Raw genomic sequence first — 22819 nt, forward strand, 5'->3', positions numbered from 1 at the left:
CAAAAGGCAAGCACCTGGAGATGTCATGCAGGTGAGCGTCGTACAGGGTTCATTCTAGCATTACAACATTTTTATTCAAGGCCCTTTTAAGCACAACTTTTTCATGTAAAACACATATAATACATTTCCAATGTGATCCTCATCGAATAAAATATAATCGTAGTTTCATTGTCTTTTCTTATATTAGTATATCTATTATCTATAAACTGTATATATTTATTATTAATCTCATCATCATCTACTAATATAAGTATCTATTTCCAACCATGATGTATTAAATGCTCGTTTCCCTGCATCGTCTATGTCGTTAAAGTGATCCTGGAAAATCTTTAATAGGTTACGATATGAATAACACCACCAGAGGGAATATCGCAGGTTTTCAATGACCGTGGTTTTTTTTTTCAAGGACTTTTCAGGCACTTAAGCACAAAAGGGGCCATATTTCCAAGGTATTCCATTAGTTACATTTCTGAGGCGCAAATTCAAACACTTCAAGGACCTGGTAAGAACACTGAACATAAACAGCTTTGTCACTGTTCTCTCAATTTATTTAGGAGAACACAGAGAACCTAAGCATTCAAAGTGACAGATCGCCTGTAGTTATGCCAATGGTAGACTGTACTTGAATGTAAGGAAACATGTTTAATAACCTGAAAAGCAGAAAGAAGATGGGAAAAACAAGAAGCCAGCAAAAGGGGAAGAGCAAATAAAATATAATTTAAATAAAGAAGGGCATTGTTATCTTCAGTAACAGAAGCATTTAAGGAGGCACACACACACACACACACACACACACACACACACAGTCCCAGAGCATTGTTGTTGACTACACTCAATACGAAGTGTACTCACAGCGGTACCATGAGGAAATTAATTTGAAAGTAAAGTTGAACGCTGCCTCCCGGCTGATCCACCGTGACGCTACCAGCCATGTGATATTTGGAACAACTGTGACTACGAGCAGGTCTGCAAACTGTTTGCAAACTGGAGAAGAGTTCAATCTGCAGGTTTTCACACACCGCCATCAAAACTCTGATAATGTCTTTTTATTCATTTTTTTTATCTAAATGAGTCTATTTTCTGTTTTGATGTGAGTCTGCATGCAACTTTAGACTCCTGGGCGGCGCTGGAATTAAAGGGGGATATTAAGACACAACTGACTGGTGCTTGGTTTTATCATATCATATTTATTCATTTGTGGGGAAGAGTGAGTCTAAAATCCAAGAGTAATATTGAGACCAAAAAGACACTGGTCTCATTCGAAACTCAGAATTAAATAAAAATATATATCATCCTTTACCCAGAAAAAGAAAGCAACCGAGTGCTTCTTTGGTGTGAAAATCTAAGAAAAATCCAGAGGTTTAATGTTAAAATACCAATATTAAAACATGGGCATTAGGACATAAAAATACAAAAGCAAACTGTTGTTGAAAATCAAAAGACTAAACAGTCTATTCTGCATGGTCTCCCTAAACTGCCTGGAAAGATTGGGCAAAAATCGCACAAATGAGTGTTAGTTATTTGTGTGTAACAACCTTATACCTCCTCTATGAGTTTACACAGTATGGAGTGCAGGGCCTGTAAGCAAATAATGTGATTAGTCAGACTGAGAGTCTGATGATCCTGTACCTGATAAGTATGCTATTATTAGGGCTGGGCAACTGCTAGTCACAGAGTTGAGATGCAGCGTAATAAGCAAAAAATGAAGCACGTTTGTGCTGAGGTTCACTGAGTCGTTAAGTGTGTGGGCAGCGCACTAGAACAGCCCACGCCACACATGTCCTTTTTTACTGCCCACACACATACCGCAGTCCTTTGTGAGAGGGTGACGGCACACTGACACATGCACCCGGGTAACATGCAATCAGAGAGGGCAAAAATCAAAGTCACACGAAAAAGTAAATAAAAGTCTGCGAGAGCAAAAGAAAAACAGGGAAGGGAAAGGCAAGGGCGAGAGCCGCAATTTTCCAGAGAAAAAGAAATTGCAGCATACCCTGGCTTCATCACTGGAACACTCAAAATGATTAAATATGAAAGGAACGCATGAGGTATCCATAGCCATGATAGCATTTTTTATGAGCAGTATACAATCAAAACTCACAGCAGCACGGTGCTACAAAACATAAAAGGAACCTCGGTTCCACATGTGAACCGAGGCTTAAATGAAGAAAAGAGCACAGTGTCTAGTTCCACTTCACAACGGTGAATTATGGGCTCATGGAAAAGAGAGTTCTCAATTCGAGCCACACATCCCCTCGGGCCGTGAGTCGCGAATGCTCTCACAACACTTTGTTTTCAGCACCGGTCGCCAGATATAAAGGGTCAGACCACTGTTTAGGCATATTTGACAGTGTTCAGCACAGCCTCAAGTAGTGCAATAGGAATGCCAGGAGTCACGTGGGCTCTGGTGTTATGACCTAGTTTGGAAGCCTGCGAGTATAGATTCCCCCTTAACTGTCGAAGCTTTCAGAAGTTAAGTGTTAAACATTGAAAAAGGTTATCTTTGACATGCAAGTTATAAGTGTTACACAAGGCATCGTTCTAAATAAAAGAAAAACGGAACACTAACAAAGTTATAGAATTCAGCTAGAGTCTATACACAGTACACACAAACGTGTACACATGTATAATATAAGTATAGCTTTTGGCCGCTGGCATATCAACATTGAACCTTTCACAACCTTCAATTTTAACCAAAGTTACAACTTGCTAAATGAAAACAACATCCTGGAGAGGTTTCAGTCAGGTTTCAGAGCCAATCACGGCTCCAAAATTGTTCTCACCAAAATAGTCAATGTCTTAAGGCTTAGCACGGACGGCCAAAAGGTCGGAATTCTGGTTCTTTTGGACATGGGTGCAGCACTTCACACCACACTCATTTATCGACCATAATATTCTGGTCCCTCTGACTGTGTCCTGAAATGGTTCAGCACTTCATTCATGTTTGATGACTTGGACATTGTGTTTCAAATAAACATGATATAACTTCTGGTGTTGCACAAGGAAGGTCTCCCGGTGCCTTGCTTTTCTTACTTGACACGCTTCCGTGAGGTGATATCAGAGAACATGTCGGACGCTTCCACAGCCATGCAATCGATACACCACTATATATTTCTGTAGAGTCAAATCGTGCAAGCCATCAAATCACAGCAAAATGAAGACCAGACAGGAATCCCTTTTGGTTGGTCCAAATCCAAAACAGAAGCCACTTGGAAACCTGAATCCCGGGGATTAATTCACAAGTAACGAGTCTGGGTGTTATTTGAGATTCCCATTTAAGTTTCAATTCCTACATAAATACAACCTTGTCAAAGTATTACCCTTCCTTGGCCAGAAAGACGCTGAAAAGTTCACTTGTGTGTTTATTACAAGCAGATTGGGTTACCACAATGCCCCTTTGGCTGGCCTTCCTTAAAAGTATGTTGAGAGGCTTCAATCCAGAACTCGACAGCTATTTGACAAGACTTTGAACAAAAACAAGAAAGTAACAGCATATCACTCCAGTTTGAGATACATTGCATTGGCTCTGGGTATCCTTTAGAATTTATTTTAAACTTCAACTGGTACACAAAGCTCTTGATGGCTTAGGATCGTCCTCAATTACAAAATAAAACCCTTGTCTGATTCTGGAACTCTTGACCAGGAATATTAAAAATGAGGGAATTTCCCATGGGAATGCTAAAAACGTATATTTTCAGTTACGTTTTTTTTAATTCGTCTTCATTTTAAATGGAGCTGAAATTGATTGTTCTTTTCATGCAATTTTGTTTTGTCTTTTATTTTGAAACACTTACCTTTTTTTGCCTTCATTGCACCTTTCCTTGCTTGTTTGCCTTCTTATTGTGCGTGTGTGTGTGTGTGTGTGTGTTTTATCTCATTGGAGGACCTAATGATTAAACTTCCGTTGCATTCAATTATGTGAAATCTGAGTGTTTACTGGAAGCTCCTGGCCATGGTCATCTCACAGAGCTATTTGCTCTATTTAAACCATTTGGTTGCACAATCTTTGGCACATCAAAGACATTGACTGAGGTCACCACAACAAATCAATTATTCCCGCGACATGTCCAAGTTCAATATGTCCTGGATTTCTCGGTAATCATCAGCGATTCAATGAAGGCAGGAAAATGTCATTTACCACATAGCTGAGCAGGAGTGATCCAAAGCTAGTTTTGAAATAACGGAAAATAATTCACCTGCCATGCGTGCGGCACAAAAAGAAACACTTGTCTGGATTATTCCCCAAACCGTCTAGGTCCCCGCATTTGAAAGAACAGCAGGACTGAGGGAGAGAAGGTCAGGAAGGAGTGGAGATGGCTGTGATCTGATACCCGCTCCTCATAAACAAGAATGAAGTGGGATATGGCCGGGATTCAGATTTCCTTGTATTCTCCTCTTCCTCTGTTTTTCCACTTCTTTTCCCCATAGCTAGCCAGTGTGTCTAGCCTCCCTCACCCTCGCCCTCCCCTGCGCTCTCGCTCTCTCCTCCCCCTATTGCACTTTCCAGAGCAAAGAAACCGCCGAAGCTTCACGCAGATTGCTCACCTTCTATACACCCCACCCCACCCCCCACCCCCTCCCTCCGATTTTTGTAATCCACTTTTTGTGGTCTCCCGTTTCTCCGGGACGTTCATCCTCCAAAAGCAAACTTAAAACGGCAAACATCCCAGTATGACTCCACAGAAACCGCTTCCCAAAAGTATTCTTACCTTCCAAGTAACAGCTGGCGGAGGACGAGAGGCCTTTCTTAGATTTACACCCCACCAATTTCAGGCAAATCTCCAACATTTTCATTTGCTTTCTTTCACTTCCCGCTTGGAAAAAAAAAAAAAAAAAAAAAAAAAAAAAGAAAACAAAGAAAAAGACCCTCACGAAATCCAATGTCACTCCAATGTTTTCTTCCTACGAGGGAGAAAACGCCGATCACATGAAAAAACGGATGGAAGCGCATAGGGAACAAAGCCTTAACGGCGCGCTGGCATGTGGAAGCCTTCTTCACGCCGTCCCGTCCAGCTGCGTTCGCCTCGCCCGCCGCCCCCCCCCCACCCACCCACCCTCTCCACTCCCGTCTCTGCTCGAAACACCACAGCGGACGCCACTCCGTCCGGCAAAGTCTACAAACTCCCCGCTCCGCGCAGCTCCATTTTGTTTTCCGTCCGGGCTTCGGTGAGCGCCGCGTCCGGTACGCCGCGGGGAAAGGGCCAAAAGAGCGGAGGGGGGTGGGGGGCTTTTCTGAGGGGGAGAGGGGGAGGGGGGGGCCGGGCGGGGGAAGCGTGCCGAGCGGGCGGATGTGTCAGCGGAGTGGGCAGCAGAGCGGAGCGAACACTGCCATTCCTCTCTCCCCGTCCCCTCGCCTGAGTGTGTCCGAAGCGCAGGGACTCGCTCGTGCTACAAGCTGCCAACAAAGGGCCCCTTTCAGCCTCAGCCCGCTGCACTCAATGACATCAGCTGGCTAGGCCCTCCCACCTCCCCCCGAACACACACTTACAAGGAGGTAGAGAAAAAAAAAAAAAGCAGACTAACAAGAGTAAGAACTAAACCACACCAGTGCCCAAAACATCTGGCAGCGGAGCGGAGCGGAGGGAAGGGGAGAAAGCTTCAAAAAGCCAACTTGAGTGGAGAGGTTTTTTTTTTGTTGTTGTTGTTTTTTTTCTCGATTTCAACCGAGAGTCGAAGAATTTCCCCTAAACCTACGGCCGGAGTCACAGGATCATTACAAGAAGCCCCGCCCACAACATTTGAACCTCTCTGCCCCCTTTCTCCCTGTTTTTCTGCCCCCCCGTCCCCCCTCCCTTTCCAGCCACGGTCTATCAGTCTCTCTCACTCCCAAATGTTTACAGGTTAAATAACGGGTTCTTCACGCAGAGTCCAACAAGAGGGGGAGCAAAACCATATTATAACCCGTCTCTCCCACTTTCGACCGTGCCCTTAAACATCAATCAAATAAGGCTCAGTTACTAGAGTCTGGTTCAAATAAGAGCGACATGTGAGACCCGGCTTATTTAAATTGATCCAAAGAGCAACACTCGGGACCATGTGATTTTACAGAGTACTGTGGTTTGGTTTCCCCCCTGGCCAAAAGAAAAATACTGCAACAGGACCCTCCAACTCTCCCCCCTCCCCTTCTGTGTTTTCTCAGCGTGCTCCTACACAATCCCTGGAAGCCGGGAATGGCGTCCCTTTGTTGACAAAGATTGCACTTTTGCAGCCAATTTAAGAAGTTGTCAAAAACGGCGGAAATGGAAGAGGGTCTGGCCATTCTTTTAAATCCGTCTGCTTCGAATGATGTGCGGACATCGACGCACTACTCCCACCACACCATCAACTGAAGAAAAAAAATATTGTCACCTTTAAGGAGCGCAAAATATGCAAGACGGCGAAAAATATTGACTTTAAAGAAAGTACTCAATAGCGTGAAGGCATTCTAATTAGACATCAATGCTATTTTGGCTGGAGTGAATTCCCACCAGGAATTACTCGGGACCAGTGATAAACATAGAAGAGTCGCCAGAGTTTTCTCCGACCAAAAACTTAATTTTGAAGTGGAACTCATTCAAACCCTGAAATTTCATCCGAACTTAAAGAAATTGGCATTGAGAATTAAAACAGTTGTTTATTTGAATAATGCTGATCTTGACTTCTACGAGATTTTCATACAAATATCGTTCAAAGTTATACAACTTTCAATTGTTGAATGAATCCATCCATTGTCACCAAGCGTCCCGCAGCATCATTCTGACTTTCTTTTATCAATGTATGCGACACGTGTTTGTCGTCTGAGCTGACGTTTTCATTGGTATTCAATCACTTGGCACAACATTTTTCAGTGGCTTAATACCCATGGCATTCTGTCAGATGGCAGGCTACATCATCACTTCGGAGCTGACACGGCAAATGTGTGTGTTCCTCTCATCCACTTCCACACACACACACACACACACACACACACACACCAATAAAGAAGAAATGCACACTTCCTTCAACTCCCAAAAAGGACCATTAACTAACCGCAGTCGCACAGTGTTAGGTAGATGAGGAGATGAAGGGAAAATGGGAGGGGCCATAAAAGTGAAAAGAGGGGGAAGGAAGAAAAAAAAAAAAAAAAAGGTTGCAGATGGAGAAACATGAAGCACATTGTTTGGCAGTGAGCTCATAGAAGAATCACTTGCTTCATATTTATAATCCAGCCCCTCTCGGTGTGTCAAGCTAGGTGACGTAAACACAGGAGAGTTTTTGGCCTTCGTCTTACCTACCCCCTCATGCTTTTGTGATTGCAATGTTTGCGCTCTCCGGCACAGAAGAGGTGGATTCCCAAATGTGCAACTCCCCTCGAGGCTTTGATTCAGACCATTTCAAAAACACCCATGCACACTCAGCTGTCCTCAAACTGCACATGGACCAGAAATGCACGACTGCACACGATCATCTACTTGGTTAAATGGCCGACTTATATTGACGTCATTTTTTAAGCGTGTTTGCATAGTGAGACACCAAAATGGTTTTTACTTCGAGAAGAAATTATGACTTGATTATGACGGTAAACAAGAGCGTAAGATCCCTTGACCTCTGCAAAGTTTACAAGTGTCAAAACAACTAAAGCACATCCACACACACACACAAATACTAAACATGGAAAGGAAAATGCCATCGAAAGGTCTAAACATTATCATACACTGGTAAGCCTTCTAACCAAAATTGACAGCCAACAAAACTGAGAACCATTGTCTGGAGGCAAATGCGCTGATGGTCTGTGGCATCTGCTATTTATCAATATAATAAGTATTTCCAAAAGTGACCTAGGTATTGATTAGGATCGGCCCAACCAGAGGGGTTCTAATTACAGGGGGATGAATTGGGAGAATCCCAGCTGAGTTCCTATGAGTGCATTTTACACTACACTTAATCATTCATCATTCTAGTGCGCTTCTGAAAGCTGCTGCCATCTGCAGAAAGCCATTGATTTACTATTCAGCATATGTTGTGTGTGTATTTATTGTGTGTGTGTGTGTGTGTGTGTGTGTGTGTGTAATACGTGTGTATGTAATGTGTGCGCATTCGTCTGAGTGTGTAATTGTTTACTCAGGGGCCTCTGGAGAATGCAGCCAGAGTGTCTAAGGCGTGCAGGCCGAAGGATGGGGAGACAGGTTTAAGGTTCCACATAATTCCCATGTCGGCACGGTCAACAGCAGGTCTGAGGCCTAGTTTACGGTCAAGTGCAAGTCAAGTCATAGACGTTTGTTGCAACATTTCTTGTAACCATGTATGTTGCTAAACGCAACCAGAAAAAATGTTGAACGTCAACAATTATTGCTCAACATTTTTACGATATAAATCATTTCCCGAGCATTGCGCATCTGCCAATATATGTACTCAAATCACATTAGCCCTTCTGCCTGAGCCCTGCTCTCGATCGAGGCAACCTGTTGCCATAACATGCCTTTCTGTCAGCAATGATTCAGACCAGCGTTTAATATAGACAGGACGAGCCGGGGGCCAGAGACATAAACCCTTCGAAACCTTTGTTGAACGCCGGGGAGGGCCTTAAATGACGGTACTGACAAGGGGAGGAGGTATAAAAAAAATGGGTGATAAAGCCGTACCTGTGTTAATCTCAATTCACGTTGGAATGCTGGAGGCCCAGACAGGAATGCACTCACCAGAAATATGCACACATGCAAAGAGTGGAAAAGGATATGTATGTCGGGGTACAGCCGGGCACTGATTCCATATCAGTTATCATCTTTCAGCAGCATTACATCAAGACACTATATTGTTGTCTAGTACAGTGAGAAAATATGGCCAAATGTTTCTCGTGAGCGCTGAAATATGGTTTTGTTTGAAAAAACGGACGTTTTATTCCGACTTGCTATCAACCTGAAAGCTAAAGTGCTGGCATCATGGAAACTAGTGACAGCTGAGATGAGGGAGGGCCTTTTGGCCTGTTCGCTGCCTGTGAGGCAATGCAGGAATGCTTACATTTAGTCCAGCAGCAGCAGCGGCGGCAGCAGCAGCGGCAGCAGCATTGTTTGCAGCAGCACTGTCCATTTCCCTCTCAAAGTATTAAAAGAACAGTCTGAACAGTTTTGGTCTCTGGGTGCAACGCGCTGGATTATGTCTGTGATTATTATGTTAGTGAAATTTGCAAGACGCAACACCGTGCAGTCGCTCCGACAAGAGAGACAAAGTACTCGCCGTTTAATTAGTTCCACGTTCATTCAAAGGTGTTGATAAGGTTTGAGGTTTACGTTCCTGGTTCTGTCCCGACAGCTTACTTCACTGGGCTACATGCCATTTGGGAAAAAAACGTAATGACACATCCAATATCAAGTATCAACGAACTGCTGGTCATATCTTGACCATCCGGTACTGAACGCTCACTGGTCAGCATTGTTGACTGTGAATTTTGCCACGTGTAGGCAAGCTCAGTCTTTTGACCGTGAGTTCGGCAGATCTTTTTGGAATGGCTGGCAACTACTAAAGCTTCTGCAATAACTTTTCACCTCGTGGGAAGAACCCTGTACTTACACCGACTGGTCTGCTTAGTCTTCAAAGCTCCACGTGGTCTCCTGAGTTTCAACATGCGAGCTGCAGCTCTTCACCTGATCTTTTTCATATCATGTCACACTAGAAGTTTGAGCTAGTTCAGTAGGAGCTGGTGTACTACTAATACCGCATGGCCACAGCATCAACCGGTACATCTACTACTTGTCCTCCATCCTCTCCCTATTTCTATGGTCTCTCCGGCACTCCAAAGGCGTCTATGTTGGTTCCAGTGTTCTCCCTGTGATCATGTATACAGATCCCAAGCTTAGCTTTCCTACCACAGCTTGTTAAACTTGAGAAGCCCACCCAGAGAAGCCCACACATTTTGCAATCTATTAGTGAGTGCGCCACAAATATGGAGGATTTTCCCAAGACACGGGCAAAACGTACCAACTGCAAAAACGTACTGCAACATTAAGTGGTATTACAGAAGAACTAGACCAATGCAGTATTTTTTAAGCGGCAAGCATTTGCTGAATACCTTCGTGTGAATTTTCCAAATGTGAAGCACTGCACCAAGCTCGTTTTAAGTCTTTCACCCACTGAGATCTTAAATAGGATGCAAAACCCTATCAGGCAATGGTAGTGTCAAGGCAGCATTATGAGTTAACTTTAACTATGTCTGAAGCAGTGAATAATTTAGTCATTTTCTTTAGGTTAACCATAACACTCAATTTTGGCCTGTGAAGTAAAAAGTGAAGAAGAGGGGGCATGTGACTGTAAGAGATTTAAATGTGGACCAATTAAACAACCAAAGCTGCAGCTATTGCTTTAGATTCAACTTACGGCTTGGACAACATTAGAAACAACAAGAAAAGGCACCGGAGTCAGAACGCCTTGGGCCTTAATGACTACTGCATAAACTTAGGAGGTCACACATACTGTAGCCAAGCCTAAGAGGGACAATTAATATCCTATATCTTCTTACAGACTATGAACCTGTGCCACAGACATTATCTTCATGTCTGGTTGAAGACCCCTTTTATATATCAGTCCATAGGTGTAAAAATACGACGGACAAAAGACAGATATGTCCACAGGAGTGACTCTGGCTCTCTGGCTGCATGAGTTAAGCTGCTTGGGCTCCACTGTGTGTTTAAGTGGAACCAGATGCAGTAAGCATAGCAGCCCCCTCTCTTATAGTGCTATGAAGAGCAGCTTAGCAAAACACAAAGGGACAGCACAGCATACCAGTAGTGTATCAACTGGATTGCTCAAAAGAAAAAAGAAAAAGATGATGATATAGCTGGCCAACGGACACGCCGACGGCTGGGAGCTGAAAGTATGCTTACAGGAGGCAGCCAGGACTTGCCTATTTATATTCAGAAACACAAGATATAACTAAGCACAAAAAAAAAAAAAAAGAAAAAAAGAAGAGAACATGCAACGGGCAACAGGCATCTTGGCCAGGAGCGGAAAAACATAAGCATCTCTTTTGACAGAGGAAAGAAATTGTTATGATCCTAAACTGTGGCCAATGCCTCTTTGAAGAGGAGCAGTTTACAGCGAGAATGCAGCGACTGGGTGGAATTTTTACTGCGCTAGAAGTGGCATTCTAGGTAGCAGGTTGTCTGCAGAAAAAACAACAGCTGCGTCTGAGGGCTGCCTGCTCGGGCCAGGAGAGGGGAACGGGCTTTGTGTGTGTGTGTGTGTGTGTGTGTGTGTGTGTGTGTGTGTGTGTGTGTGTGTGTGTGTGTGTGTGTGTGTGTGTGTGTGTGAGAGACAGAGAGCTCTCACACTGCATTCCAATCCCGACTCCTAGCCTCTCTGTGTGCACGTGTGCGTTTTGTGTATGTCCGTACATGTGTGCACTGGGAGAGGGAAGAGCTCGACTGAGCCGCCTCTCAGTGTTTGGCCTCAGCCCCTGCTCTGTGTCCGTGCGGTTTGGATTCTGAGTACAATAACAAATAAAACAGAAATTTGATTGTAGCAGAGCTTTCCGAAAGAAAAATGTAAAGCTTATAAATCTGCTTTAATTTTACAAAAGCACTGAAAGCGTATGGGACAACTCTGTATAATAAATCTGTTGAGTAACCACAAAGGGAAAAAAACAAGTATAAAAACAGTCACTAGATTAACAATTTGATTATAAGTAGAAAAAAAGGAAACGTGTGGAAAAAGAGGGCATATGACTCCAATTAGGAATTTTTGTAAATGATTTCAGCAATAGCTGGATATTTTGTTATAAACCCGGCCACTCAAAAACACAAGTTTAAAGATAGCACCCCCTAGGGGTACAACTCAAAACACAATTTTACGTTCAAGATTCAAGAGGTTTGTTTGTCACAGACATGTACATACCTTCATACATATATGCAGTGAAATGTCATTGCAACGCACCCGGAGATTATCCACAATAAGCTCTAAAAATACTAAAATGTGTGTAGCACTACTGACTCTAATTTGGGGTAGATCAGAAAAATGTTTGCACTGACCAAAAATTTGTGTTGGACACAGCATTTTCCAATAACTGACAGAATTTTTTTTGTTTTTGTTTCCAATTTAGAAGGTTTAGAAGTTTTTCCGCCAAAATGTGCAGTCGCTTAATATAGCGACTTTACATATGGGGCAAGCGCCACTGTCAGCTCAGTGGTGGAGTGGTTATTGCCTGATCAGTGGCTGGGACGTTGAATCTCTCTGTCAAGTTTGGCAGGTGATGCACTTACGGTTTCTGAGATCAAGACACTTAAAGTGCAGAAAAAGAATTATAATAACCCGAGCCATTCCAAGAGGGTTCCCAGCACCGGCTGTGCTTGGATCCCTAATAATCCTTTCCTTTGAGCGCATCCAAGGAGTCTGGGGTTACCCTAATAGCTAGCTTGCTTAACATTGTAACTTTGTTTTTGGTTCTCTGTCAAGGCTTTCCAATGAAAATACGAACGCAGAACCTCATTCATCCGAACCCCACTGGAATGAAAGTCATTCGGGAGTCTGAAAAGTTGAATGAATATACATAAAAACTGTTCCTAAATCAATCCAACTGTAGCCTGTGTCAAGTACTCAAGAGTTATGTCTGCATATAGTGCTATTTAACAGAGCCAACCATTTTAAAGTGTCACAAAGAAACGTCAGAATATAAGACACTATTTATCACATTACGGCCCATGAACATTAAATCAAAACGGGAAGATCAACTAGGGGAAACAAAAAGAAAAGGTAGGCCAAAAACAACATTTCTTGCTGACATTGCGCATGACAATTCTTATATCATGCAGTATGAGGTCATGTTTCACTGTCCTGTGTATATCTAAATACTTTTAGAGGACACAATGTCCGCCGCCTGGCATAGACGAGCATAGGCCTTTTATTTTGTTTTTCTGCATTTCTTTTTTTTTTGCTTGTTCATTTACAGTAACCATTGCATTGGCTTTTGAAGAAAATAAATCAAAATCAAAAAATGTAGTTTATTTTACAACTCAAATAGGAAAATTATATGATCTGCGAGTTCTTTTATAGGATGATTTTAATATTGTTTATCCAATTCCAATTCCAATTCACTCTCCGGTCTTGTCATGCCTTAGGACTGTTGACACAGCTGACTGAATTCTGATCATGCAGAGAGGTTAGCCTTCCCTCAACTGCAACAACTTAATGAGCCACGACACATATGGGTAAATTGGCGAACTTGGCATGAGGTTTCATGCATTGTTGCTGTTTCAGCGGTTTTCTGAAGAAAAGAAAAAAACAAAAAAAAAAAAACATGGTGCCGTACAAACAAAAAAGCCAACTAGGTTCTTGGCGTACAGCGCAAACATCGAACAGGAACCTGTTGTTGTGTTGTTTCCCAGGCACAATGGCCAGTGGGGTCAATGACAAAATCCCCTGGATATTGTCTGATCACGCAAGCATTAATAAAAATCATTGTTAATGTCAGGATGGTGCTTGGAGAGAGCAGTAGGAGCTGAAAAGCAGGGCTGTACTAAATTGCTTGACAGACTTACCCAACTAAAGATTAACTTATCAGTCAGTGGGCAAGTTCAGCAAACTCCTACTATGGCACTAACTCATGGCTTTCCACGCCCTGCATTTCAAAAGGACTGTGCTTTATTGATCATGTTAATCCGTCCTGGGGGTGCAAAAACCCTTTGAAACCTGATGGTCTTTGTAGCAACAGATTAGGGGCAAAAGTAATAACGGATAATTCTCATTACTCCCTTCACCGCCCCATCTGCCCCTGCACTAGCATGCTGCAGTCTGCCTCTTCTCCAGGATCAGAAGCCCAAGGCAACCCCTCTGACCCGTCCACTGCTTCTCCACAACAAACGGCTCAGCAACGCGCTCGGAGCCAGGAGCTCCCATTTGTCCCATCAGAGCCTTTGGACAACAACTGTCAACCCCAGGCTCTCCGGTACTCCAGGTCATCCTCTCTCCCCCTTCCCAACTGCCCCCACCCTACTCGCGCTCATCTGGGGTTCACAGACAAATTGGTAGAATTGGTTGTGTTGTGCCCATCGTTGACCCGGGATGAAAAAGTATGTCGACAAAGAAATAGACAAAAGAGAGACAAAAAGAAAAAGGAAACAAAAGGAATGGTGAGAGAAGGAAGGAAGGGACGGGGGAAAGAGAAGCGAGGAAAAGGGGGATTGCACCAGTTATTTGAGAGAAGAATGCACACGAGGTCACATTCCTCACTGCACTGCTGTCTTGCCCATTGTTCACTTTCTCTTTGCAATAGTGAGTCGGTAAAACTCAGGTCACCTCTGGTACAATGGAAGGCGTTCAAACCAGGCACGCACATTTGTATTCGAAATAATCTTGAGCGATATTTTAGTGAATTAATAAATCAGTTATTTAGAGTAATTTGACAATAGTTCTGGCATAATTACCAGACAAGAATAGCCAAGGGAAGGGCTGTCAGGTGTACTGTATTTATGAAACTGTATAAACAACTCGGTGAATAGATAAGAACTTACAGCTCAATAAATGAATCAAAACGTCAATTAAGCGCAAAAGTCGACAACTTTTTAAAGATGATTTACTTTTACAAAGTGAAAATTGCACATTGACGTTATTATTCCTCCAAAAAAAAAACAACCAAAAAAACGATTGCAAACTTGTTATGTATGTGGATGTGTGCTTCCCAAAAAGCTTGTTCCACCAAGCCTGCAGAGCACACGTATGAATGGCATGTGGCTTCAGGTGAAGCATTCCTGTAGAGAAACACAAACATGCTCCGAGGCGAGTCTAGCATCTTGACGATCCTTTTAATTCCGCAGCAGATAATTTGTGGGGGTTTTTTTCCCCCCCTTTCTCACAGCCTTTAGCTTTTAACACCCTGCTCCGACTGCCTGAACGTTCTTTAGGTGGAACCACATCGGTTTGCACACTCCTCCCCCCTAGTGGACGACTGAAGTCACAGTTCCATGTTTCTCCACTTCCAACAAAAAATCGTTATTTTCATTTATAAACGCAATTGACAAGATGCAACACTGAATCTTAATCAATGAATCATAAGCATCCCTATTTCAAACACAAGATGGGAACATGGACTCAGTGGAAACCCAGGTTTAGAGGTGTATGAATAAGTTACTGTATGTAAGCATAGATTAGATAGATTAGATTAGATAGTGAGCATAGATTAGAAAGCAATCAAGAGCATCGGTATTGGTTAGATATTTAAAAATAAATAATTTAATAAATAATCAAATAAATAATTAAATAAATAAATAGATAACATCATCAAAAATGTTTGCTGGATAACTAACTTCCCAATTATTATTGCGTAGAGGCAAATAAACAGCTGCTAAGGCTAAGGCTACCTTAGTTGTGACGCACACGTACTCTAGCTCTGCATCAGCTGGCGTGGAAAAGGTGGATTCCTTTCCAGGTGCTCAAACCCTTAATGAGAAGGCACAAAGACCTTTACTCATCAACGAGGTGACAAGGGACTAGGACAGTAAACAAATGCACCAAATGTAAGTGCAGAAACAGACACACACACAGGCACACACACTTAAAGTTCTATCTTCAATTGCGTAGGATGACTTAAAACAGCTTTTCTGTCTTCTTTTGCAATGGCAGATTCTATTTTAGTTTGAAGTGACTGACTGCAACGTTACCAGCCGGCATCCCCGTCTCCCTCTAAGGTACTCACCCACACGACTCCTTGCTTTTGTTTCCAACAAATCACACATTTGGTGAAGGTTTCCCTGCAGCAGAAGTAGTTTCACTGCTCTGGTGATTGCGGTTCAAATAAACAAATTTAAGTTGGAATTTAAAGTCCCTGTAAAGCAACAATAAATCTGTGCTCTGAGTTTTTCACACCGCAGAAAAATGTGTTATTAACCACCCAGCCAAATTTGAATGATAAAAATTATCGTCAAGTATAGTAAATTAGGTTTCAAAATCATACACATTGAAAAAAAAAAAAAAAAAAAAGGCAGTTCCCTCTGTTCTGAGACGCTGGGGGCGTGTCCGCTGAAGACGCTGAAACCATATCCAGCCGTGGGAGAGGTGCAGCCTCTGTCAAGTGTCAAATACCACTAATCCAATACATAAGCCTCTTTCCCATTTGCACTGAAAAAACATAAATCTACTGGCAATGTTCCGTATTGGAGTCATGTGGGAATGGGAGCTGGTCTCGATGTTCCTTAAAAGTCGCTCTGTAAACTACCCCACTGTCGATCTAGTACCAGGTCTTTATATAAAATTGTACTCCTTTCCTTCTTAAAAAATGCCACTCCGACCCTAGACGTGTCTTTTACAGTCGGGTGTGCGGCGCGACCGTGCGGTAGCATCGGGCACAAGCGTTTCTCTTGCCCCGCCGCGAGGAGCCGGAGGGGAGAACGGAACCGGTGGAGAACGTTCATTCTCCGGTGGCAGAGAGTGCAGGACAGGTTGAAAATGATCACACTGATTTAATAACATTGGGCTAGGGTGGTTGTGTCTGGGGACGGGGAGAACCTAGCTAGGAATCAAACTAGTGCCGGCTGTAGTAACTCGTCGCCATTCAGCGAGAGAACCACTGACGAATGCGCTCCTCTCTTATATAGTGTTAGGGAACGGGCCATGCCTGATAGGAACTGATTTAGGCCGCCTAAAAACAGTTTAGCGGTCCAACTCCGCAATTCAGTTCTACACCCTTCACAGTCCTTTCACATGTTTTAAGCAATGGCTTTCTAGCATGTATAATGTGTTTAGAAACACATCTGGGATTGACTTTCCAGGGACTTGTGATAGCACTCACTGGACACCTGACTGGTCAGCTTCCAGCGTGCTGGAGCACGTGTGCATTCTAGCGTTAAACACGCCCCACTGTCTCCTGCACCACCCAGCTGTGTCTAAGATGCTATTATCGCTATTATCTGCTGTATTGCTTTTGTCCGCTTGTCACTTCACCTGACGCCTTGCGGTGTGTAATACCTCTGCTGATCTGCAGGTAAAGCATTCTGACTGCTACTCCTAACCTCCTGGGTCTCGTGTTCTGCATTTTGGTTCCGCTATTCATTTATCATGACATGTGCACCATTGCACAATTTAAGGGAAGGCCCTGACCTGGGAGTGTGCAAGGTGGCGATTTTATCCCAAATGGGTATATAATTGTATTCACTATATAGCATACAATAGGAATATAGTGGCAAAAAAAGTGGGACACTAAAGCTTTGTCATGTGGAAGTTTCTTACTTTTCTCAATACATTAATAAAGAATAATACATTTCTAAAAGATACCATTAAGCAGGGTTATGTTAAGCTCTTTAGAATCTAAAGAACATCAAATATAAATACAAAGTAATTGCATGTAAAAGAAACACAGGGTACACTTTTTCATGACGTGTGTTCTTGTGTTTTCTTGTGTCCATATCAATGTCCATATCTTGTGTCCACATCGTTTCAGCACAAACGGATGAAGGTAACTTTCCATCATTTAAAACAACACTTTGATTTCCTCTTACTCATCCTAATTTGAACTAACGATGGCACGCATAACTTCCACTTCCCCTTCCCCCGCGCGGCGCTTCACGCGGTTAGCTCCGATCCGCTTCCCTCAAACCGTTTGAACTCAGATGGTGACGTGGTGGCCGTATAAGCAACGCTACCTTGGATTAGGGCCGCCTCTTCGTGGCCACGGCTAGTGAAACAGCCCCCGGGTAGATCAGCTGAAAACAACACCGCCGTACGTGGTTGTGGAATGCAGCAGTGGGGCGATCAAGAGAAATGCTTCACACGGTTCCCACTACTCATTCAACTTCCTCATCTATGGAAGCGGCCTGAAAAAGCACCGCCATATCACAATATTCACGGCATCACAATATTTCCAAAAATAAATTAAATAAAACAACAAATAATTCATTTGTTATCCGTCTTCTCTTCACTCTACCCCTCCCATGCTTGTTCTGTTTCAACAGCACATTTGAAAGGGTTATTTATTGGCCTTATGCTCCAAAAGGAAAATACGATCCAAACCGCACACACCAAATAAAATCGGAAAAACTTTTGCGTGATTTCTCACTTTCTGTTTGTGCCACCGAGTCACCATATTTATTCAGCAGACATCCACACATTCCCCTGCAATCAATTAGCTGGTTGGCAAAAATGTTGTGCGTGTGCTTATCAAGGCACGGTGATGGATCTGTGGCCATGCAACACAAGACAAGATCGGTTGAGCGTCTTCAAGACCAACCCAAAGGTTTTATTTATCTCTGCTGTGGGGGAGTTCTTAAGAGTAACATGACATGGAATGAACCAATACAAAATATGGTCAAATGAAGTAACTGTCAACAAATATGTATTACCATAATTGTCAGCTTGACTGGACCATTTAAAGGTAGGATTCTCACCATCTTGTACATTAAAAATGTAAAAAAGTAAGCCATCATTAGGAAAATGGTCTTGGCCCAGGGTAATGTAAAATGTGTGTGCTTACAAGTAAAACTCTATTTCATGGCAGTATGGTCCTTTGATAATGACTGAATATACCACACCAAAATGCATACAAGCTGTCTATTTCCATCAAAGGTTCTGTTTCATTCAGATGTAATATTAGTAGTAATGGTTCCCATTCAAGACCGACTGGGTTCCTATATAAAATACAAAGCATTTTTCTACTATTTTTTTGGATGTGATGACCTTAATTCTGGACGACGTACCATTTCCAAACACTTTCACGACATCAGAAGTGCCGATAGTGATCAATAATGACCACGAAGAAGTATGACAATGTGGTTGCTCAATTCAAATAAAGATTTCCACCGTTTTACCATTTTGTCTGACGGACATTTCCAGGGGACAGCAGGAAAGCAAGTGGGGGCGGGGGCATTACTCGTTTGTTAAATACATTTACACAGCACTTCCATTTCCTGGATCTGGTCAACAACACACAAGGCTACTGGACATGACACACAGGAACACCCTGCCTCGTTCACACCATGACACATACACAGTCGGAAGGAAGAGTAGCTGTGATGCCAAGTTTTTTTAAAAGTGTGTATTACATACGGTCTCCTAATAAGGTCCCCCCACCCACGCCCGGCGCAGGTCCCGTATGTCGAGCGACGGGGGACGTACATTTAAGAAATTTCGAGGGGCTTCCAGTGCATCACCACTGATGTCTTTTGAGACAAAAAAAAAAAAAAAAAAAAATCTGTTTCAAATACCTGTCATGCCCTGCATCTCAAATTGACCACTAAGCACCACCCCTTTTGCACGGATGTGAGACCGTGCACGTTCGTGCGAAGCGTCAGCGTGAGCAGGGGCATTCCAAAAGCGAGCCGGGCTGAGCGAGGACGAGCGGCTGTCCGTCCAGCGAACACGGTAACAGCCAGCCAATGGAGGCTGACGCTCACATCAGCAGGAATTTTAAATAACCTGATGGTATTTGCCTCCTCTCCACCCTCTGCTCTTCCCCACCAGTTGTGCGTCGCTGATACTTCCACTGAAAAAAAAAAAATGAGTGCCAATCCGAAATAAGAATACGTAGGGCTGAGGGGGTGTTTAGGGACGTAGGGACAGAATCACTTTGCTGTCCTGACCTGCAATCAAAAACCTAAAGCCTTCTTAGCGCACGTCCATCCATTATGGAGAGGAGGTGCAATGCTGGCACATCAGTCCCAGATTCACATTTAAGACTTGGTTACAAAAAAATATTTTTTTATAACTTATACTTAATTTGACTACATTTAATTTGGTAGCCAGATCATATCCAATAAAACCAAATCATATTTAAGACAAATCAAATAAAATGTCTCGTGTCCCGCTTAATGAAAAAGTTGAACAAAGCCGGCATATGGAATCTTTCCAGCGCAGTGTGCATCGTATTGTTCATTGTAAACTGTATTAACACAACGTGCCGAACAACAATCCTTTTGCGTAAAGCATATCCTGTCCAGTATTTCCCCATGGACTCTCAGAAACTGTGGTTAAACCTTATGTGCTGTACTTGTCCCAATTACACTACAGCCAATCCAGAAGATTTGTGAATTCTGGCCTTAATTTGGCAGCCTTTTAACAAAAATAATTTCATAATGTTTTGATTGAACACATATACTCAATTCAATATTTAACACGAGTGACAGTTCAAAGCACTTAACAAATAACCCTTTATTATTTCGATGTACATTGCACAGCAACCAAAGCCACCTTTACAGTCTGTGTATTCTATCTGGGTAATGCATAACAATTGGAAGAACCTGTATTTTTTTTACTTCCATGTGTCAAAATTCTACCATTGTGATGGGATCACCTCTGTTTTTTTGTGAGGAACCAGTGTGGCAATACCACAATATCACATAGTCCATAACCCCCATTGGTTTGGCTGATCGGATTACACTGAGATCACAATATGTGTTGTGTGTGTGCGTTTGCATTTTGCTTTCCCCAACAAGACAATATATCTCGATGCAGATTGCATGTTAATGGAAGGTGTAAATATCTTGGATACTCAATATCTATTTTTTCTCATTAAGGAACAATTCCAGATTTAATGGTGGCCTGGAAGTAATTCAACATGTATCTATTAATAAGGAAATGATGTTGTATACAGCCGCCTCAGGCCCTGGTAACCTATTATCGAACTAAACCATTCAAGATAAATTATGTTGCGTGCATCAGAGCAGAGGATGTTAAGAGTTGTGTGTGTGATAAGCAAGGGGTAAGGGCTGGCTGCAAGTGAACCGAAACATGAAGTTGGATGTACAACTCAAAACTCACATCATTGCTATCATTTTGATGTTTTTTTTACCACCATACTATGGCTTCCAAACATATTTACAGTAGAGCAAAAGCCATGATAGACGGTGTGCACGCTAATATTGGTATTCATACTGAAACACGTGTACCACCCACCCCGAGCAATGACTACTGCTATCTTTACGGAATAACATACCAAAAAGACATGGGTTTCCACATCACCACATCATTTGAATCAAAACACCGCAGAAGAATGGCTGTGAGCTCACAGACGAAGCAGTCAAATATGTCAGAGCTAGATTTTTGGAATCAACAAAATATTTTCATCCCTTTGGAGAGGATAATTTCATTAGAACTGACATAGCTTTTGCAACAGCCAAAGGTTCAACACAGAAATAGACAGACAGACAGACAGACAGATAACAGGATGGCTATAAACAACTGCTTCGATGGCTGTTTTGGGGAGATCCGCTCCAAATATGCAGACAGAGCGGGAGCTTTTACCTACACAGCGCTCGTAATCCGAGCACATATAATAAACATGCTATAGCAGACGGTTCATGAGTTGCGGGATCTGAGATGAACTGTTCCACTCCGATCTAACGTGCCGTCTAACTAACCAAGGAGAGAATACGGCCCAACTGTTCAATATAGGAAGGTGGCATGATGAGAGGCGCGACAGGTCTTTGCTTGCCCAACGCGGCCTCCGTCTCTCTCCCAGGCGGCTCTATGCGGAGTCTGAACCTGCCGGGTTGGAATCGGCACGCCGCCGGTGAGCCTCGGTTAACTAGGATGGGGCTCACCAGGAAGAGCAACAGCAAATATGCTTCGGCATGTGCGGACAGTGTCCTCCTCCTGCTTGGTGACTCATATCCCCTCTTTTAGCTCATCCTGCTTACCGCATCTGGGTTAGTGGGGGCACAACAAACACATCGATGACCCCTTCCCCAAAATCCATTTACCAGAAGACAGCCAACTCTTTTTTTTTTTTTTTTTTTTTTTGGGAACTTCCCAGTACTGTGCCTCTTAGAATTGTGCAAAAGAAGAGAGTGAGTAGAAAATTCCCCAACCATCCACTCGCTGTCATGAGGATGCAATCTGCTAATGTTATGAGGGGGTCGATAAACAAACAGCACAAAAGTAAAACAAGGGAATCAAGTTATTTTAGCAATCACGCCAAACAACCGGATTACTTCTCTGGTCGTCGGTGGTCAATAGCCTTTGCTTATGAAATCATATTTGCTTCGATATCGATAGGTTTTGTCCATCCAGTCTCATCGTCTTTTGTTAAACTTCCCAGGTTTCCACAGCCAAAGAAGATAAACGTGTTAAATCACACGTTTACGTTCCCAAAGTCAGCCAAGTCACCAAACCACGTCAGGACAAACCAAGACTACTATAGGAATAAGTATTTATACTTAACCTTTAAGTCTATTGAAGACCTATGCTACTGGCTTGCTACGGCCATAAGCACTTTGTACCCTTACTTAACCTATATTCTACATGGTTCAATATTGGTTAGAAAAGACAAACGCAGATCATCACAACTGCAAAAACCATTGTGAGAGAACATGCTGTGAGTGTGTTATGAATATACAGTGCCATGAAAGCGCATGGCATGCACACACTATGAAGCAAAGACAGGTTTGAACAGTGGCAATCGAAAAGCACAACTTAGGGGATCGGAGACGTGGGCGCAGGTCAAATTTGCTCCTACCGTGCACGGCGAAAACGTTGCAGTGATGGGCCCCATGGCGCGACGACTCCCTCTTCCCACCCTTGATGAAGGCCGGCAGACTGGGTCTCCTCTGGTCCCCGACAAACTTCCCCGGCTGCTGCCCCATAAGGGCAGGAGGCCAGGCCGCAGCCGGGACGCTCCGAGCCGGACCTGCTGACCGTCGGACGATCAGACACCGGGTGGGAAGAGTTTGGGAAGAAGGTGGGCGCCCCTTCCCCCTGCCTGGTCTGACTTCTCCTGGGGTTCGGGCAACAGGGCACTGCGGGTCTTCGTTGCTCCGGCACGTTTCTTTTTACCAGTCATTAATAACTAGCACCCGAGTGACTTAGAGGTCGAAAAGAAATACATTTGCTTCGGAATCTGGGAGAAAAACCAGTCCAGATTCGGCGGCGACGTCCTCAGGAGCGATGGTGC

The 22819-nt window shown here is 43.2% G+C and overlaps 1 protein-coding gene across 2 annotated transcripts in view; it reads right to left on the bottom strand.

Annotated features, from left to right (window-relative positions):
* abl1 (c-abl oncogene 1, non-receptor tyrosine kinase) overlaps positions 1-22535 on the bottom strand; it is a 34716-nt gene extending 12181 nt beyond the window's left edge. The window contains exon 1 of one of the 2 annotated variants that reach the window (XM_080017384.1): positions 22385-22535. In XM_080017384.1, the coding sequence (XP_079873510.1) occupies positions 22385-22511 (127 nt within the window). In that variant the 5' untranslated portion in view covers positions 22512-22535. Of the gene's footprint in view, positions 1-4709; positions 4854-22384 lie in introns of those variants that run through there. The other variant, XM_080017383.1, reaches the window with a different exon arrangement.
* Between the last annotated feature and the right edge of the window lie 284 nt (positions 22536-22819).

This window comes from Zeus faber, assembly GCF_960531495.2.
Source record: "Zeus faber genome assembly, chromosome: 17".
Taxonomy (NCBI): domain Eukaryota; kingdom Metazoa; phylum Chordata; class Actinopteri; order Zeiformes; family Zeidae; genus Zeus; species Zeus faber.